Here is an 18,915-nt window from a genome sequence, read left to right as displayed (position 1 = left end):
AAAGCACCAAGCTGATCTCCCTGTGCTATGTGGCTGCTTCCCACTAGCTATCTATTTTACATTTGGTAGTATATGTAAGTCCATGCCACTCTCTCACTTTGTCCCTGCTTACCCTTCGCCCTCCCCGTGTCCTCAAGTCCATTCTCTACGTCTGTGTCTTTATTCCTGTCCTGCCCCTAGGTTCTTCAGAACCTTTTTAAAAAATTTATTTAGATTCCATATATATGTGTTAGCGTTTGGTATTTGTTTTTGTCTTTCTGACTTACTTCACTCTGTATGACAGACTCTTGGTCCATCCACCTCACTACAAATAATTCAATTTTGTTTCTTTTTATGGCTGAGTAATATCCCATTGTATATATGTGTCACATCTTCTTTATCCATTCGTCTGTCAATGGACACTCAGGTTGCTTCCATGTCCTGACTATTGTAAATAGAGCTGCAATGAACATTGTGGTACATGACGCTTTTTGAATTATGGTTTTCTCAGGGTATATGCCCAGTAGTGGGATTGCTGGGTCGTATGGTAGTTCTAGTTTTAGTGTTTTAAGGAACCTCCATACTGTTCTCCATAGTGGCTGTATCAATTTACATTCCCACCAGCAGTGCAAGAGGGTTCCCTTTTCTCCACACCCTCTCCAGCATTTATTGTTTGTAGATTTTTTGATGATGGCCATTCTGACTGGTGTGAGGTGATACTTCATTGTAGTTTTGATTTGCATTTCTCTAATGATTAGTGATGTTGAGCATTCTTTCATGTGTTTGTTGGCAATCTATATATCTTCTTTGGAGAAACGTCTATTTAGTTCTGCCCATTTTTGGATTGGGTTTTTTGTTTTGTTGATTTTGAGTTGCATGAGCTACTTGTAAATTTTGGGGGTTAATCCTTTGTCAGTTGCTTCATTTGCAAATATTTTCTCCCATTCTGAGGGTTGTCTTTTCATCTTGTTTATGTTTTCCTTTGCTGTGCAAAAGCTTTGAAGTTTCATTAGGTCCCATTTGTTTATTTTTGTTTTTATTTCCATTTCTCTAGGAGGTGGGTCAAAAAGGATCTTGCTGTGATTTATGTCATAGAGTGTTCTGCCTATGTTTTCCTCTAAGAGTTTTATAGTGTCTGGCCTTAAATTTAGGTCTTTAATTCATTTTGAGTTTATTTTTGTGTATGGTGTTAGGGAGTATTCTAATTTCATTCTTAAATGATTCTTCACCCAGTCAGTAGGATCCGCTTGAAGGTTATTTTCTACCTCTGCCCAAGTGGCAAAGCAATTGCAAACTTCTCTTGCTAAAGAAGAAAAAACCCACATATTTAATCTCTAGTTAAACATCTCTCTGATAGGACATTTTACTACACTTAAAAAGTTTAAAAATCTTACAAACACATAGTATTTTTCTGGGCTGTAGTTTGGAAATAGCACACAACACAACTTGGCAAATACTATTAACATTATTACTACCACCATCAACCCCAGAATGAACAGCATTAACATTTATTGATTATTTACTATGTGCCAAGCTAAGTGCTTTATATATACTATCTTGTAAGGATAAAATAACAACTGGTTGAAGTGGTATTATTCTCATTTTACAGGTGAAGAAACTGAGACTTGAGTAATTTGCCCCCCCAACAGACAACTAGTAAGTGGCAGAAACAGACTCAAACCAACACCTGTCTGACTATACTGCCTTCAGTAGTTCCCAGAGTTTCTTAGTTGAGCAGCTGAACCTCTGCTTATTTTCCAAATAAGAGTGGTAACCATCCTAGGTTTAGCTACCATATAGACAGATTCCTAGCATGAAAAATTATCCTTTGAGTGGTAAAGATAACATCATCAGTAATAAGTCATGTGAGTATCCTGTACTCTCTGATGTGATGAAATGAGAAGGGCATATTACTTCTGTGATATCCTTACCCCAAATTCATAACTTTAGTCTAATCATGACAAAACATCAGACAAACTCAAATTGAGGAACATTTTACAAAATACCTGACCTGTACTTTTCAAAAGCTTCAAGGTAATAAAAGACAAAGACCAAGAAACTGTCAGATTGGAAGAGGCTAAGGAGATGAGTAAATGTAAGGTAATATCCTGGATTGGATCCTGGAACAGAAAAAGAACCTTAGTGTAAAAATTAGGAAAATCTGACAAAGTCTATAGTTTAGTTAGCCGCATTCTAGCGATGTTAATTTTCAGTTTTGATGAATATACCATGGTTGCATGAGAAGTTAACATTAGGGGAAGTTGCGTGAATGGTGTACAAGAACCCTCTGTACTATCTTTACAACTTTTCTTTAAGTCTAATATTATTTCAAAATAAAAAGTTAATAGAATTGTTATTTGGAACAGTCAGTCAAGGGAATATGGATAGCATTACTGTCTTATTATGAGGGCAGAATTGGTCCTGGTGACAATTTTTAGCCTTAGATCCATAAGAGGAATCAGGATAAGGAAATAAACTTACGTTGTTGTCATGGAGATCTGCCATTTTAGATGTATGACATTGTGGTTAGAATATATGATCAAATTCGTAGCCTACTTTAATATTTTAAATATCTTCTTTCTCTAAAGTTTTAAAAGAAGAGCTTCTAAAATGTTAGTAGACTTAGGCTAAAATAGAAGGACGCTTGTTCCCACAGAGAAGGCTTTGTCTTCCCTGGTGTCCCTTGAAAGAAAATTAAATCAGCATGACTTTCTCCGTCTCAGATGGTTGTTTCATAGCAAGAAATATGTTTCCTGTAGGGTAGAGAGAAATATGGGACTATTTATCTTTTTTCTCCTTGGATTTGATTTCCACTCATAATATCTAAATTTCTCAATCCCAGTTAGAGATTTGGGCTTGAAATTTCTCAAGATTTCCTTTAAAAAGGAGCATAAGTGCTTCAGCCATGATAATTTTGACATTCAACGTATATAGGACTAGTTTAAAATTATTAATTTCATTATTATTAAAATCATTATTATGCTTTTTTATTTATTAAGATAATTCTCTGTTATGATATATTCCATTAGTTTCAATAATTTGGGATTTTCAAGCTTGCCCCTGTGTTTATAAATTCAGTAGGTTTCCAGAGAATGTTAATAACTAATATCTGTAAAGTCATTTACAAGTAATAGTGTTCTTTTCTCCTGTACATTTTCTCATTTGATTCTAACAACAACCCTGAGAGGTAGGTAAAAATTGTTATCCACCAAATTACAGATGAGAAGTGATATTTGAAAGGTTACATGATAAGCCCAAAGTTGGATATCTATTACATACCAGAGTGAGAAGAGTCATCTCAAGGTCTTCTGACACCATATCCCATGTTCTTTCTGTTGCATTAAACTCCCATGTCTTGCACTTCTGGGTAAGTATACCCCCCTGTGCTCGAGGTCAGGAGTTCTTAACCTAAGAGGGGAAGCACATGAAATGTAATGGTGAATCTGTGCATTTTTCTGTGGAGAAGGTCTGCAACATTCAATCGATTCTCAAAGAGATCCGAGATACCATCAAGTGTAAGAAGTTTTCTGAATACTATACAGGAAGGGCAAAGATGTTCTTCTCACATTGCCAAAAGCAGTAATGAAAATATGGCTTATATTATCAGTACCGGAATCCCTTCGTCTCTTCTGCCAATTCCCAACACATACACTACAACCATCTCTTTAATTTTTATTTTTCCTGGTCTTGAGTTGATTTTTTTATAAGTTTACAGTTAAATAGAATGTCCAGTAAAACAGATACTATAGGTATTTGAAAGAAAGGTTTTTGCAGGGAAATAGTTTTAGCTTTCTTGACTAAACTGTTTACCTAAGGAAGTTGCATAATTTAGCAGGAGGATCAGAAGAAACTAACATCTAATGAACACTGTTGAACCTCTGTGCTTGATGCTTTACACATATAACCTCTCTGACTTCTCAGAACAACTTAGCTATCTTGCTCTTAGAGGCTAAGTTACTTAGCAATATGGCATAACTAATAAGTGGCAGAGCTTAGATTTGAGACTAGGTCTGTCTGACTCCAAAGTTCTCCCCACTGTACCCTAAAATAGAATGGGCAAGATTAGATATGGCAGCGGCTCAGTGTAAGTGAGGTTCTGGGTGTGGCTAGCATGATTCATCCACCTGGGAACTGGCTCATGAAGACATAAATCTAGAAGTCAGATCTGGGCACAATGAAAATAAATATTGCATAGAAGACAATTTGAAATAATGAGAGTATGTGTAGAGAATCATTTGAAAGGTAGGATTTAGCACATTAATGAATATCAAAGCTGAGTCCACCTGACTTGCTGGAGCCTAAATGGCAGGCATTTGACATGCAGGAGATCTGAAAACAAGTGTCATGGACCTAGCCATTGAGGTGGGAAGTGGGGAGGCAGGGCAACTGGGACCAGGAGCCAGGCATTGAGAAGCTAGGGTCAATAGTTGTAATTCAGTCATTGAGAATATAGGGGACTGAGGTCAAAGTAACCAGTAAGCAAATGGAACTTGATGACAGATATCACTGAGGCTGATTGCTGTAAGTACCCTCTCCTTAGGTCAGAACTGATACCAAATAAAGGGTTCAGCACTAAGCCTAGAGGTGGAAATTAAGTCAGGGCTAAGAGTATTAAAAGTAGGGAGTGAAATAAGAACAATGACATTTTTCCATTTAATCTAGTGCAGTGGTTCTCCGAGTATGGTCTTCAGACCATTATCAGCATAACCTAGGAATTAATTAGAAATGAAAATTCTTGGGGCCAGCCCTAGACCTATCTGAATCACAAATTCTGGGATAGGGCCGGGCAGTCAGTGTTATAACAAGCTTTCCAGATGCATGCCTAAGTTCGAGCACCACTGATCTAGTGGACAATGTTGCCCCCTAAAACCTAGTGTCAACTTATATGCAGGAGAAAACCAGAAGGCATTCTAGCCTCTGTTCTTTATTTATATAAGGATTATAAACATTAAAGAGCCCCTTTTAGCAGGGTCATCATAGAATATTGAAGTTAAGTAAAATAGCATTTTCTTTGAGGGCTAGTAATTTTATTTTTATCAGCTCTTCTTTGTCCTGCTTTAAAGAACAAACCCAAGGGATCACTGTCTTCCAAGGTTGATTGACCCATCATGGACCAGTCATTAAATGTCTCATTTTGCTCACCTAGAATAAATATCCTATTTCTAAGATTCTAAGAGGTTTATTTAAATGTGATATAAAGCATCAGGATTAGGTGCTTGGAAAATATTAAATGGACTAAATTGAAGACAGTGAATAGTGCACTGAATAGTGCACTCAGAAGGCATCAGAGTTAATGAAGAAAGGTACACAGATTTTTGGAGCCAGATTACATAATCATTAAACAAAAAAGTTTGAGTGTCTATCATGTGCCAGGCACTGTGCTAGGCCGTGGGAATACAGCAGTGGAGAAAAACAGATAAAACACCCTGATTTCATAGAGCTGACATTCTTTTGTTTTTTAAGAGCTGACAGTCTTAATGGGGAGAGAGAGAATAAACAAGGAAATAAAAAATATATTATGTTAAATAGTAAGAGATATTATAATTTTAGATAGTGTAGCTAGCCAAGGCCTTTTTGAGAATATGACATTTGAATAAATAACAAAAAGAAGTTAGGGAGCATGCCATGTGGATCCCCTAGGGAAAGGGTATTGCTAATAGAGGGAACAGCAAGTACAGGGTTCCTGACGCAGGAATATGCCTAGCATATTTGAGCAAAAGCAGGGTGATTGTGGCTGAAGTGATGTGAGTTGGGAGAAGGGGTTAGGGGAGTACTAGGTAAAGCAAAATATATACACAGATACTCAAAATACTGTTCTTTCAATATAGCTATATTTTCAAAAAATTTTATGTGAAAAATGGGGGGGGAGGGAAATAAAGCTATAGTAATTAAGACAGTGTGGTATTGGTTCAGGAATAGACAAACAGATATATAGAACAAAAAAGAAAGCTCAGAAACAATCCATGGTTGTGAAGACATTTGACATATGGCATAGGAGGTATTAAAGCTTAGGGATAAAATAATGGACTTTTCTATGAATTGTACTAGAGCTTTGATTATCTGTAAGGAAGAAAATGAGATTGGACCTCTGACTTTCTTCATATGCAGAAATAAAGATCAGGTGGATTAAAGACCTACATGTGAAAGGCAAAACATAAAGCGTCTTAATGACCTTGAGGTGGGGAAGGATTTCCTAAGCAATAATGTTAATGTTATGACAGTACTTACATAGTCTTTACTATGCGTCAGGCACTGTACTATATGCTTGACACATTAACTAAGTTAATCGTCACAGCAAACCTATTAGAGAGGTACTATTATTTTCTCCATTTTGTAAGTGAGGAAACTGAGGCACAAAGAGTTTAAATGATTTACTTAAGGTCATATGGCTGGTAGGTGATAAAACCAGGATTTGAATCCAGGTGGTTAAGCTCCAGAGTTCATATCTTAACACTTCATTAAACTACGAAACTTATGAAAAGAGTGGAAAGACAAGGCACAAACTGAGAGAAGATAATTGTAGCACATTATACTGATAAAGGTTTGCTTTTCCAGGAATACATAAAGAATGTGTACAAATCAATGTCAGAAATACTTGGGCAGACTCTTCATAGAAGAGGAAGCTTAAATGGCTAATAAACATGAAAACATGTTCCAGAAAACATGTTCCATCTCATTAATAATCAGGAGAATGCAATTTAAAACCAGAACATGATACAATTTAAAACCAGAACATGATACAATACAGTTGGGCAAGCTGCCAAATTGCCCAAAATTTAAAAAGTTGATGACATCAAGCATTGGTGAGGATACAGAGCAATGAGACCACTATTCCACTAGTAATGGGAGTGTAAATTGTTGCTAACACTTTGGAAAAGTTAGGCATTGCCTAGTAAAGTTGATCATGCACAAACTATTACCTTGCTCTTCCATTCCTTGGTAAATACCCTAGAGAAAAGCATGCTCATGTGTACCAGAAGGGACATACAAGAAGGTTCACAGAAGCCTTTGGTATCCATAATAACAAATGAAAACAGCCCAAATGTCTAGAAGAATGAATAAATACATAGGGTTATATTCATATGATGAAATATACAGCAGAGAAAAATGAATGACTACAGCTATACAAATTTACAGTGATGAATTTCAAAAACGTAATATTCTACTGAGCAAGAAAATAGTGAATCGAACTATACATAATTATTTTTATTAATGAAGTTTAAGAGCAGGCAAAACTATATATTATTTAGTAATACATAGTAAGTGGCCCTCTTAAAAAGCTAAAGAATGATTAAAACTTAGTTGCTTCTGGGGCAAGAGAAAGGGTGCAGTTGAGGAGGGCCCCTTAAGGGGCTTCAAATGTCTCACTAGTGGGTATCAAAGTTTTGAGTTTATTGTTCTTTAAATAACTCAAAGATGATTGTATTGTCTTTAAATTTGTCTACTTCTGTTTTTTTTTAAATAAATTTATTTATTTTATTTATTTATTTTCAGCTGCTTTGGGTCTTTGTTGCTGTGCGTGGGTTTTCTCTAGTTGCAACGAGCGGGCGCTACTCTTCGTTGCGGTGCGCGGGCTTCTCACTGCGGTGGCTTCTCTTGTTGAGGAGCACAGGCTCTAGGCATGTGGGCTTCAGTAGTTGGGGCTCGCGGGCTGTAGAGTGCAGGCTCAGTACTTGTGGCGCACGGGCTTAGTTGCTCTGCAGCATGTAGGGTCTTCCTGGACCGGGGCTTGAACCCATGTCCCCTGCATTGGCAGGCAGATTCTTAACCACTGCACCACCAGGGAAGCCCTAAATTTGTCTACTTTTGAAAGAATATTTCATAATTTAAAAATGAAGACTGAAAAACTTTTGCAAAATTATATCAATAAAGTTGGTAGGGGGAAAAAAGCTTTGCAAGGAAACTGGCTGTTATAGGGGCATTTGCAAATAGTGCTAGATACAGGTAGGAAACGAGCTCCTAAGTCTTGTAATTGTATTGAGACAGATCGGAAGCAATGTCTTATTTCTTTGGCAATTGTTTTAAAGTCTCATTCAACTGAGGAGTTATTTAAATGACGACTGAGCCAGGAGAAGATCAACATAAAAGCTTCTTCTAGGAGTATTGCAAGTCTATAGAGATGAGCACATTAAATCCTTCTGAATTGCTTTCATTATGTACATAGAGGTAATCTGTAATATACAAGAGACAGAAAAAAACATCGTATTAGCAGGCAGAAGACCTAGGCTCTGATTCTGATTATTCTCTGGCTGTGTGACCTCGAAAATGGAGTCATTCACATTGCTGATTTTCTAACAATTGGGGATGTTGACAATATTAGTATTTTACCATATATGGAGCTACTAATATTCGGAAGACACTTAAATATGTAAATTTAGCCAATGATTACAATCTTTTGAAACAGGGCTTATTATTCTTATTTTTCAGATGTGGAAACTTAACTTGCCCAGTAATCAAACAGCAAGAAAGTGACAAAACTGAAACTAATGAATGTCATATTGTAAGGACAAAATTAAGTAATGCATAGATAAATATTGCTCTATGCACTTTATTTATAACCCCATAGTAGGAATTCAATAAATGTTAATATTGCCCCCTGACCACTCCACCCCGTACAGGGTTCAGAACACAAAGGCTTAGTTAGGACTTACTTGGTCCTCAGTACTGTTGATATCAACATTTTGAGTTAAATAGGTTTTTGTTCGCTCATCTGGAAACTAAGCCACCACTTAGGCTGTCATTTCTGTGAGAAAATGAGTTCTAAATTCTAAGCGCTACAAGTTAATTTTTAGAACTCAGCGTGAAAACAAATTAAGTATTAATAATTGTTGTTTTACTAAGCAAACCTTTTACAGTGGTTACAAAAGAATACAAATGTTAACATGTGAGAAGCATCATCTTTTCAAGAAGATGATACTGGGACTTCATGCTTTTTCTGTTTCAAAATGACTTCTGAAATGCAGAAATCACTATCAAATAATGGAGTAATTGTGTGGGTTTGCAAATTCTTATGGCTATATTTCTTCCATTAAAAAAAAAGTGAAGGAAATAAAAAATAACTTTCCTAGTTTAAGTTTGCCCTCCCAAGTTGTGGCTCTGGAAATATGATACTTTTATTTTTTTTACCATTAAGTTTTACTTCTGGCTTTTCAAATAAACTTTTAAATTTGATTTTGGTAAGACCAGCTATCAGAAAATATTTTTACACTTAGGCAGTGCCCTTTTTGAGTATTAAGAATTTCTGTTCAAATATGAATTTCCTCTAAACATACTTTAGACTCGAAAAAACAAGGAATGTTTAGTATAATAGCCCAATGTTTTCAACGATAAAGCTATCTTCTTTTTTCCTCCAGGAAAGGAGCTTTGCTCATTGCATAATGGTCTTTTCCATGATGGTAGAAAGACAGAGGAACACTAAATGCAAATAGTCTTTTGCCAAAATGTCTGATTATTGAGTTTCTTTCATAAAAAGGAGAAACTATTTTTTTCATTACCTTTACAAACCATGAGCCAAACATGATATTAAGGATTGTTAATAACTTTTCGTGTTGTTTATTTTCCCATGTAAAAGCTTTTTCTGGTTAGAAAAAGCTAGCTGCCTTTTAATATTATTTTTAATATATTGGGAGAGCTTGCAATCAGCAATTTTCTAATTTCAGACTCTGTTTTAACTAGTAGTTTAAGTCTCTTCCTAAATTAAATTGCTTTTAGTTATTAAAAGAGGCAGCAGAAGAAAATTGATACATTTAATTATCTCTCTTTTTCTGTTTCTCGTTCTTTCCATGTCAGAGTGACAACATGTAAGCTGTCTCAGGAAGAAGGAAGGAGGAAAAGCAAGGCGTCTGAATAAATTAATTTCCCCTAATTAGAACTATACCTTTGTAGTTACTCTGTGACTGTTTGAATTAAAATTGATAACATTATATATAAAGGTATGCCATGCACATAATTTATACCTTGTAAATCTTAGGAAGAAAATAGACAATGTTTTTGATAATGTAAAACATGTCAAGACATTTGGCAATTTAGAAAAAAGTTAAATCAATTAGCTAGTTGGTACAAAAGCATATCAGTTCTTGCTGGCTTTGGTCCCACCTAATGTAGGATTTTACTGATTCTTTCCCTTCTCAATTTTTAAATTTTCTTTCCAAAAACTGTTTCTACCATGTGTTCATAATGTGCTCTCTTTTCCTAGCCACATTTTTCCTCCAAACTAGTAATTACCCCATAAATTCTTGCCATTTTTCTAGGTTTGTTAACAGAATTTTAGAAGTAAATAATCTTGTCTGTTTTTGCCTAGTAGAGATTCTAACACATTCTCTTTACAATTCGCAGAAAAAATTAAAGATCTAGGACCATTGTCATCATCTTCATAGTTCTTTCATTTTTGAGTACTGATTATGTGCCAGACACTGTGCTAAGTACCCTGTATATGTGATCTTTAATCCTCACAAGAACTTTACAAAGTTTGGTATAATTATCTTCATTTTACAAATGAGAATACTGAGTCCAAGATAGAATAAGAACTTAGTCCCAGCTAGTTACTAGCAGAGCTGGAATTTGAACCAAGCTCTCTCTGTCTCCTCAGGCTATGAATTTTCCATAGACCCTGATACCTCCCTTCCTGTGTTCCACCCTTCCTACCCTAGTAAAATAATGGAAATTCTGAAGATTCTCCACCCACTCATCTTAAAACAGAACCTTTAAAATGATATTTTGGTTAGTACTTGTATGACATAAATATGTACAATATCTTGAGATGACACACCATTGAATTTCCTTTTGAAAAACTAATAACTTCATGTCAGAAAATACATTGTTTACATTTTAAGAGGGAATTTTTCAAGTGTTTAAAACTTGGAATAGTTGTTCACACCTGTGAATGTGATAAATTCTATAACTAAGCACTGACACCATAAGAAAATCTGATAATTCGTTCTGGGGTAATTTAAGAATGTATAATATATGTTTAGTATACTTAGTGTAGCTTAGTTCCACAATGTTTGTGCTTCCTTTATAAATAATTCCATATTCTTCTTTCTGATATAATTATCCATATTTCATTAGTTCTTTACTAGCAACTAACTCATGTCTATAAAAAGTGATGCCAGATGAGGAAATTCCATCTTAAATTCTTTGTTAGTTGATCTCAGTAGTATCGATTTCTGACTTTTCAAAATCCAGCTCTGTGCCCTTATTCTCCAGATATGAAGATGTGAGTCTTTGGTTCTTTCATTTTAAACCTATGGATAAGCATAAGTGGTCTGTTAACAGGCCTTTTTTTTCTTTTCTTTTTTTTTTAAATTTCATTGCATTTATATCATTGACCTTTGCTTCAAAAAGCATTCAGCGGTCTTTAACAGAAGGAGACCATGAAAAGCGGTGTTGTAAAGGCTTTATTCTATAAAAGAAGTCACACAGGGAAAGCTTTATATTTGCTGAGTGATTTAATTCTTATATATGCAGAAATTGGCCATGGGCCATGAGTAACATGATGGAAAAGCACTACTAGTTGCAGGCTCACAACCAAACTTCCCCACTCCATTCTATATATATTTTTTAAATAGAGAAAAAACACCTCCTTTCTTGTTGTTTTAAAATCTACCCAGGAAAAGTGATGCATGGTATCTAGACTAGTCAACCACCTCATCAAGATTCATAAAGCCACTTTTTTTTTTTTAAATGAAGAACTAAGGAGCATATTTTCCAGGGAGAAAGATGCCTGCTTATATCAGTCTTCTGAGTGTCTAGAGCAGAACTATGAAGAGAAAGGTCACTTACAGGAATAGCAACTACTTTGGGAACACTGGCTATATTATGGTTATGAGATATTATTAGGTGATTAGGTATTCCAAGGTAATACCTTTTTCTTATAGATGGTGGATTGGGCAGACACTGCCATTAAAAGTAACTGTTTATTCTTTTGTATACCAAATAACCTAATGTCTATAGAGAAATGGGGAGCAAGCATATTTTGATTAACATTTTTAAAGCCTTGGAAATTGACTAAGGCCAGTCTCCAAAAGGTACATTATATCCTTTATAATTTTCTGACAGTATAGTGAGACTTAAGTTGACTGATTCCTTCTTGTTGAGTCATAAGATAATCCTGAACTTCATATTTGATGAATACAGATTTACTTTGCTAGATCTTTAAATACCTTGGGGTATTCTGGTGTAAGACTGCATATATGTATGCAGGTGGGCTTTTGGGGTTTTTTTTTTCAGTTTTCTCTTTTGCAAAGTTACTTGAGAGACTTGGAAATGTATATTTCTGTTGGATTTTTAAAGAGAATAATCATCTTCTATAGTATGATTGATACAAGCTTTAATTAAGTTTTAACTAAACATCAAAATATCTGGGCTTGTGTCTCTGAGAACCTTGGACTTTGTTAGGCTGCAGTCTCTTCAAGCAGAAAGAACTCTCAGCTTTTGTTAAGGAAGACCTGAAATTTACTGGCAGTGAGAAAAGAGAGTGGGATTTATTCTGGGCAAGGCAGAAACAGCTCACTGGGGTCAGAACCTAAATAAATGGTGAATTTTGGTGCTTGGAATCTACAGAATGAAGCTTGATACGTAAGTGGGTATCAGATTATTTGGCAGTCAGATTTTCTGTACAAATATAGAGTTAAACTGAGGAAAGGGTTGGTAGCAGAGTGGGAAAGTCTGGCTTTGTATAAATAAACCTGCCTTTACTAGGTGTGGACAGTAACTTTAACCCTCTGAATTCCCTCAGTAGTAAAATGAGGGTTATGACCGCCACCTTGTAGAGTTATTTTGAGGATTAGAGAGAATATATATTTATTGACATAGACTCTCAATAAATGATGACATTGTTCCATTTTACACTTTCTGTAAAATTATTTGTAAGTCAAGAAATTACGTAACCAAGTATATTAGGCAGCTTTAAGATAGAAATACAGAGTTTGATAGGTGACTTCTTAGGATATAAGGCTTTAAGATATATTAAGTATTTATTATTTACAAAATCCTGGCTTTCTTTCCTTTCTGGAATGGTTTTGAGTTATGCCTTAAAAATATACCAGGTACAACTGTTTTTCTACTCCTTTTTGGCATACCCTGGGATATTGCAAAGAACCATAGTAAGTGGGAGAGAGAAGTAAACTTCAACTCTAGCTGCTCAAAATAGTTTTTTAGGATAGAAGGCAAAAGCCTCATTATTTAGCCCAGGGCATGCTGATAAACAGAGAGGCACATCTCAAATTAAAAAAATAATTCTTAGGTTTGTATGCTACAAATAGAATACACACAGCTGAAAATTGCTTTACTTCCATTCTGCAAAGTTCAACCCAAAGTTCCAATAACTCAAATTTAGAACTTCTATTTTTATTACAGAAATAGGAATATGGGAAGCAGTAGGGGATTACTTTGACGTGTGTAAGAGCTGTGTAAGTATTAATAATTTTAGCTTAGTCTTCTGAACTAAAATGAACAACCCCATAGGGGCTCATAATTAGGAGCTCAGTCTCTAAAATAATTATATTGAAATGCAGTTCTACCTTATATTGTCTCCCATCCAATATGACTGGTGCCAAAATTTTACTGAGATGAAGTCTAAAAACCTGATGTCCAGAATGAGCATATAAAGAAAGGTTGAAAAAGGGAAAGTACTTTAGCTGTTTTGAGAACTCTAGTAGTTAGTATAGTCTTTCATCTTTCTTTTTCCCTTCCAGTGCTTAACTCTAAAACTCAGTTTGTGTATTGAGCATTTATTTATCAAGCATATATTAAGTGCCTGCAGCAAACCAGGAACTATAATAGAATCTGAGCATACCAAGATGGCTAAGATATGGTCCCTGAACTCAGCAAACTTACTGAGTAAGATGTATGACATGAAAATAGTTAGAGTATACTATTCCTAGGCTCATGCTAAGTCTTGAAGATAACCTTTTAAAAAACTGCATGATATGGCCTTTGCCTCAGGTCTTTACCAATCTAACTAGAGAAACAAGAGTACATATATGAAAGAATATAGAGAAGTCCATAATTAGGAATAAAATGTATGGTATAGAGTATGTGATGTCAGGAGGCCAAAAGATCTCTGTCGACCAGTCAGGGAAGAGTTTCATGGGAAAAGATGAGCATGAAAGCAGGAAAAAGTTTGAGAGGTGAAGAAGAGGAAAGATACTCTAAGAGGGGTGACTATAGAGTAAATAAGAAGAGAAAATTTGAAAGAAAATTTGACTGAAATTGGTGATATATTGGATTTGAGGGAGTGATTGGAAGAGCATGGGGTAGAGAGAGGAGAGGTGAAAATTACAACAAAGATGTAAGTTTCACAGATTAGAGAGAGATGATGTCACTGATGTAATTGACATCTAAGAAAACAGGTTAATAGGAAGAGATGGTATACTAAATAAAATATTTTTCTTACTTTAGATTTTTAGTCTTCTTTTTGGGTCGACAATCTAGAATTTTTATATGGTTTTAATTCAGAAACCAATAAAGGTCCCCATTATAGTCATATTTACTTAGTTGTGAATTCCAGTTAATTATCAGAAATATTTTAATACAGCATTGACCTAAAGTAGAAAATCATGTCGAGTTTCCAGCACATTCATTAAGGTCCTGGCCTTCATCTTCTTCAGCCAAAAGCTAGATTGCATGAGGGCTGGGTGGTATTTCTTCTCCAGATTGGGCAGTGTGGATTCTGAGGGAACTGTGGAATGATTCAGGAATGAGATGTAGCAGTAGTGCCAGTTCTTTGCCCCAGTGCTTTTAGTAAATAAAGATTTTGAAGGACCAGGGACTTGCACTCTCCATGGTTCCTTTAGCATCTATTTTAGACTACCCAAGTGCAGGGGATTAAATTGTCAAAAATGATTAGTGTTAGTACTATGTTAATTGAATTAATATAGTCATGAAGCTGCTCAACTTCCAATTCAAAATAAAAATCACTCAGTACATCTAGTGAATAGAATCTAGTTGAAACTATTTCTACATCAAGATCATCTATGATGGGATGTTAGGCAACAAAACTTTCAAACTTATTTACTTTTGTTCATTGTCTTTGCTTTTATTTGCAGTTCTGGGAAATGTCAGTGCAAAGTGGGTGTCACCGGCTCTTCATGTGATAGATGCCAAGATGGATATTATGACTTTAATAAGAATGGCTGCTTGCCCTGCCAATGCAATAATCGGTCTGCCAGTTGTGATGCCCTCACAGGTACACACTTTCCTTACCTTTTTATATAATGAGTCCACTGTTCTTTTCACTTTGAAGTCCTTCATCTATGAGTTGATTCTCCCAAATAGTTTGTAAGGGTCTTTCTCTTCTAAGTAGCATGTAATAGGTCATAGCAAGCCAAACTCCTGCTACAACAACTTTAAAAATATATATAAATTTCAAAAAATCATATTGGTTGGAGATCCATGGAAGAAAGGAAAACTATATGAACTAAAATTCCAGACAGGGTATTCCTAAATAAGCTGATGATCACCCAGCCTTTTTCCTTTCAAGGGACATTGCTGATTCTGGGCACAGACTAAGGAGCAGGCTTGGTCCAAGTAAAAGAATTCTTCTTGAGGAAAGAGATACAAGAAGAGCTTCTGGCAGTCATTTGGGGCTCGCGTGATGAATTGGAAACTAGAGGAGCCCTAAACACAAGGCCAATTTTCCCACAGGACATAAGCTGACTGTGCAGGAGATGGAAGGCTGTCCCAAAAGGTAGAAAGAAATTTCTGAGTCTTGTGGTGCTTAGGAGACAAAATCTCTTTAGAAAGAGAGGACCTGCTACAACATACAACCATCTCTCTCTCTCAAGACATTGCCAGATTCAGAGGTGTGTGGAGTGGGACTTAGGCTCACATTACTTAAGGGAAGTACTAATCTGTTGCAGTCTTTCAGAGCTGAGGAGACACATGCCTGCTAGGTTTTCAGTCAAAAGCCTTAGAGGGTCATGACCAAGAAGTAGTGATGAACCATAGGTGAACTGATTCATACTAATATTGCAGTCCATCCTCCACCTATCTCAATTTCTGATTGAACTGAGGTGATCCTCTCATTATATCTGTCTAACAGAGGAAAGGGGAATCATCTGTGGTTCTTTGTACATTGTGTCTGGCAATCAAAACACTAGACAATGCTCAGGTAGGAAAATGTGACCAATAATAAAGAGAAAAACAATGGAAGCAGACCCACAGATGACCCAAGTGTTAGAGGTAGCATAAAATGACTTTAAAATAACTAAAATTAATATTTTAAGAAAATAGAGGAAAAAACAGACAAAATAGATGAAAAGAGGCAAAATTTCAAGAGATTTGGAATCTATAAAAAATAATCAAAAGAATAATCTAGAACTGAAAAGTATGTCTGAAATTAATACCTCATTGCATGGACTTAACAGAAGTATACAGTATATACTGTGAAGACAAGGTTATATACCATTGTATACAGTGAAGACAAGGTTAGTAGATTTAAATACAGCTCAATTTGAAATATCCAAACTGCAGCATGGAGGAAAAGAATGCAATGGAAAGAACAGCAGGAAAGACATGTGGGAAATAGCCAAAAGGTCTCACATAAATGTACTTGAAGGCTCAGAATGAAAGGGGAGAGATATTGGGACAGAAGCAAATATCTAAAGAGATAATGTCCAAGAGTTTTCCAAATTAATGAAAGACATCAACCCACAGATTCAAACAGCTCAGCAAACCGTAGGCAGTATAAAAACAAAGAAAATCACATCTAGGCTTACTTAGTTAAACATTTAAAACTAAAGACAATTAGCTTTTCTGCTCTTCAGTTTGCCTAAGTGTAAGGATTAGAGATACTTCCTTGGAAATCTTTTTTTCCCCAACAAAAAAACCCAGAACATACTAGTCTGACAAGTACAAGTGTTTTTATGAGACCAAGGTAGCAGAATATTTGAAAAGAAAGTACCCTGGAAAAATGTGTTGAAATCTTATTCTTCATTCTAATCCTGTAGTCTGTGGTGAAACAAATTGATTTAGAAGAAATTGTGTTGTTTTTTTTTTCAGTTATGTGATCTGGTCCCTGCCTACTTGCCAGTTCTATTTTGTGCTATTCTTTTTCTTTACTGTTTGTGATCCAGTCATGCTGGCTTCTACTCCTAAAACGTGTTATGTTCCGCTGTCCCAAGATTCTCATACATGATCTTTCCTCTGCCTAGAATGGTCTTTCTAATATACCTGTACCCCCACCCCTGGCCCCTTTGCCTTATTAAACCATATGCTTCCTTCAGGCCTTCAGTTCAAAGTGACTTCATTAGAAAGCAGTTCATGCTCCAGGCTAAATGATAATTCCCAATTATACACTCTCATATACACTTGTATTTTTTTCATAGCACATATCACAGTTTGTAATTATATATTTATTTGTGATTATGAGTCATATATGGTTTATTCACTACATTGTAAGTTTCATACCAGCTTTGTTCACCATTTTATACAATATTTAGTAAAGATATTTGCACATAATAAGTATTTGCTAAATTTTTGTTGCATAAATGAACAAATGAATGGAGAAACTTACAGAGCAAAGATGAGTTTCAATCCTGGATAACAACAGAAATGCTTCACCATGCTGAGTTGATTTAAATTGCTCCCTAGGTCATTTATGGTACCAGGAAGCAGTCTACATTGCTGGTTCTCATTTCTAATTTTCCTTGCAGCAGCGAGGTAGCTTTCTTTAGTGTCACATAAATCCCAACCTGTTTTTGCTCAGGAGATAATTTAAGGCAAAAGAAATCCTTTTCATGGTTATGATTTCTAAAGCAGCTAGTAATAAGAAATAAATGGTTTCTCTGGAAATATAATAAAAGTGGAATCTAATGTGAAAGAGTGCAAATAGTATAAAACTGCCAGCTTAATAGAAAATCAGTCTTTCCTTTTGTCTCAAACTTTCAAAAGATTTTTTTTCAACAGTGTTGTGATACGGTTGCCCTCTGGTGGCCACTTACTGTGTTTTTGCAGTTCTTATTTCCCCCACCCACCTAGTCTTTATCTATACCTTGTGTTTTAGATTGAAGTAGATTTTTAAAGTAACGTTTTCATGATACAGTATATTGAGAAAAATATTTTGGAAAGAAATGTGTCTTAAAAATATTTCCCTGGTCCAGTAATTCTGTTTCCAGGAATCAATTCTTAGGAAATAATTTGAAATTCATAAAAAGCTTTATGTTCAAAGATGCTCACCACAGTGGCAGTTATAATTCTAAAAAATAAGACAACTCTATTTCTAACAGCGGGGAATGAAGCAAATTATGTTATCTAGGCAATACATGATAAGAGCACAGAAAGTGAAGTCTTGACTTACCTTGTACAAATTACTTAGCCTTGTTTTTTCACTTAGAAATTTGGGATTATAACAGTAACTGCCTAATGGGATGTTGTGAAGATTCAGTGCTATATGTTTATACAGTGCCTGGCTAATTACAAGCAGTCAGTAAATGGCAACTATTGTTATGTTGCCATGAAAATGTTTTAAAGAATGAAATATAACGACATGAGAGAGTGAAAGAAACAGGGTATACAATGACATGTGCCATATGTTTAGACTATTTAAAAAGCAAAACCCAAACTACTCTATATAAGGAGAGATGCAAGGAAAAGTATTCAAAATCTTAATAACAGATTTCTTTGGGTGATTTTTATCTTATTTCTATTCTCCTGTATTTTTCTAGATTTTCTTTATTGAACACATACTTCCCTTAAAATGGAGGTGGGAGGGACTGTCATTTTTAAGCTAAAACTTTATGTTCACATAGTGTACTTCTTTTTAAGAATTTAAGGCGACTTCGTGTATTCATAGTGTCTCATGGTGAGTACCTTGACTTGTCAGTAGCTTGACTGAGTTGACCACTCCTTCATCCTTCATTCCTCAGTGACTTTCTTCACTTTAAGATATCACACATGGGACTTCCCTGGTGGCGCAGTGGTTGAGAGTCTGCCTGC

General features: G+C 35.5%; 1 protein-coding gene across 2 annotated transcripts in view; it reads left to right on the top strand.

Moving 5' to 3' along the window:
• Window positions 1–18,915, top strand: part of MEGF9 (multiple EGF like domains 9) — an 85,094-nt gene that overhangs the window by 53,855 nt on the left and 12,324 nt on the right. For both annotated transcript variants that reach the window (XM_024762292.1, XM_024762290.1), the window contains exon 3: window positions 15,027–15,166. In XM_024762292.1, coding sequence (XP_024618060.1) covers window positions 15,027–15,166 — 140 coding nt within the window. The remainder of the gene's footprint in view (window positions 1–15,026; window positions 15,167–18,915) is intronic.

The sequence above is a fragment of the Neophocaena asiaeorientalis genome, unplaced genomic scaffold (assembly GCF_003031525.2).
Source record: "Neophocaena asiaeorientalis asiaeorientalis breed wild unplaced genomic scaffold, Neophocaena_asiaeorientalis_V1.1 scaffold78, whole genome shotgun sequence".
NCBI classification, from domain to species: Eukaryota; Metazoa; Chordata; class Mammalia; order Artiodactyla; family Phocoenidae; genus Neophocaena; species Neophocaena asiaeorientalis.
Note: the sequence above shows the minus strand (reverse complement) of the source record. Positions and strands in the feature narration are given on the sequence as shown.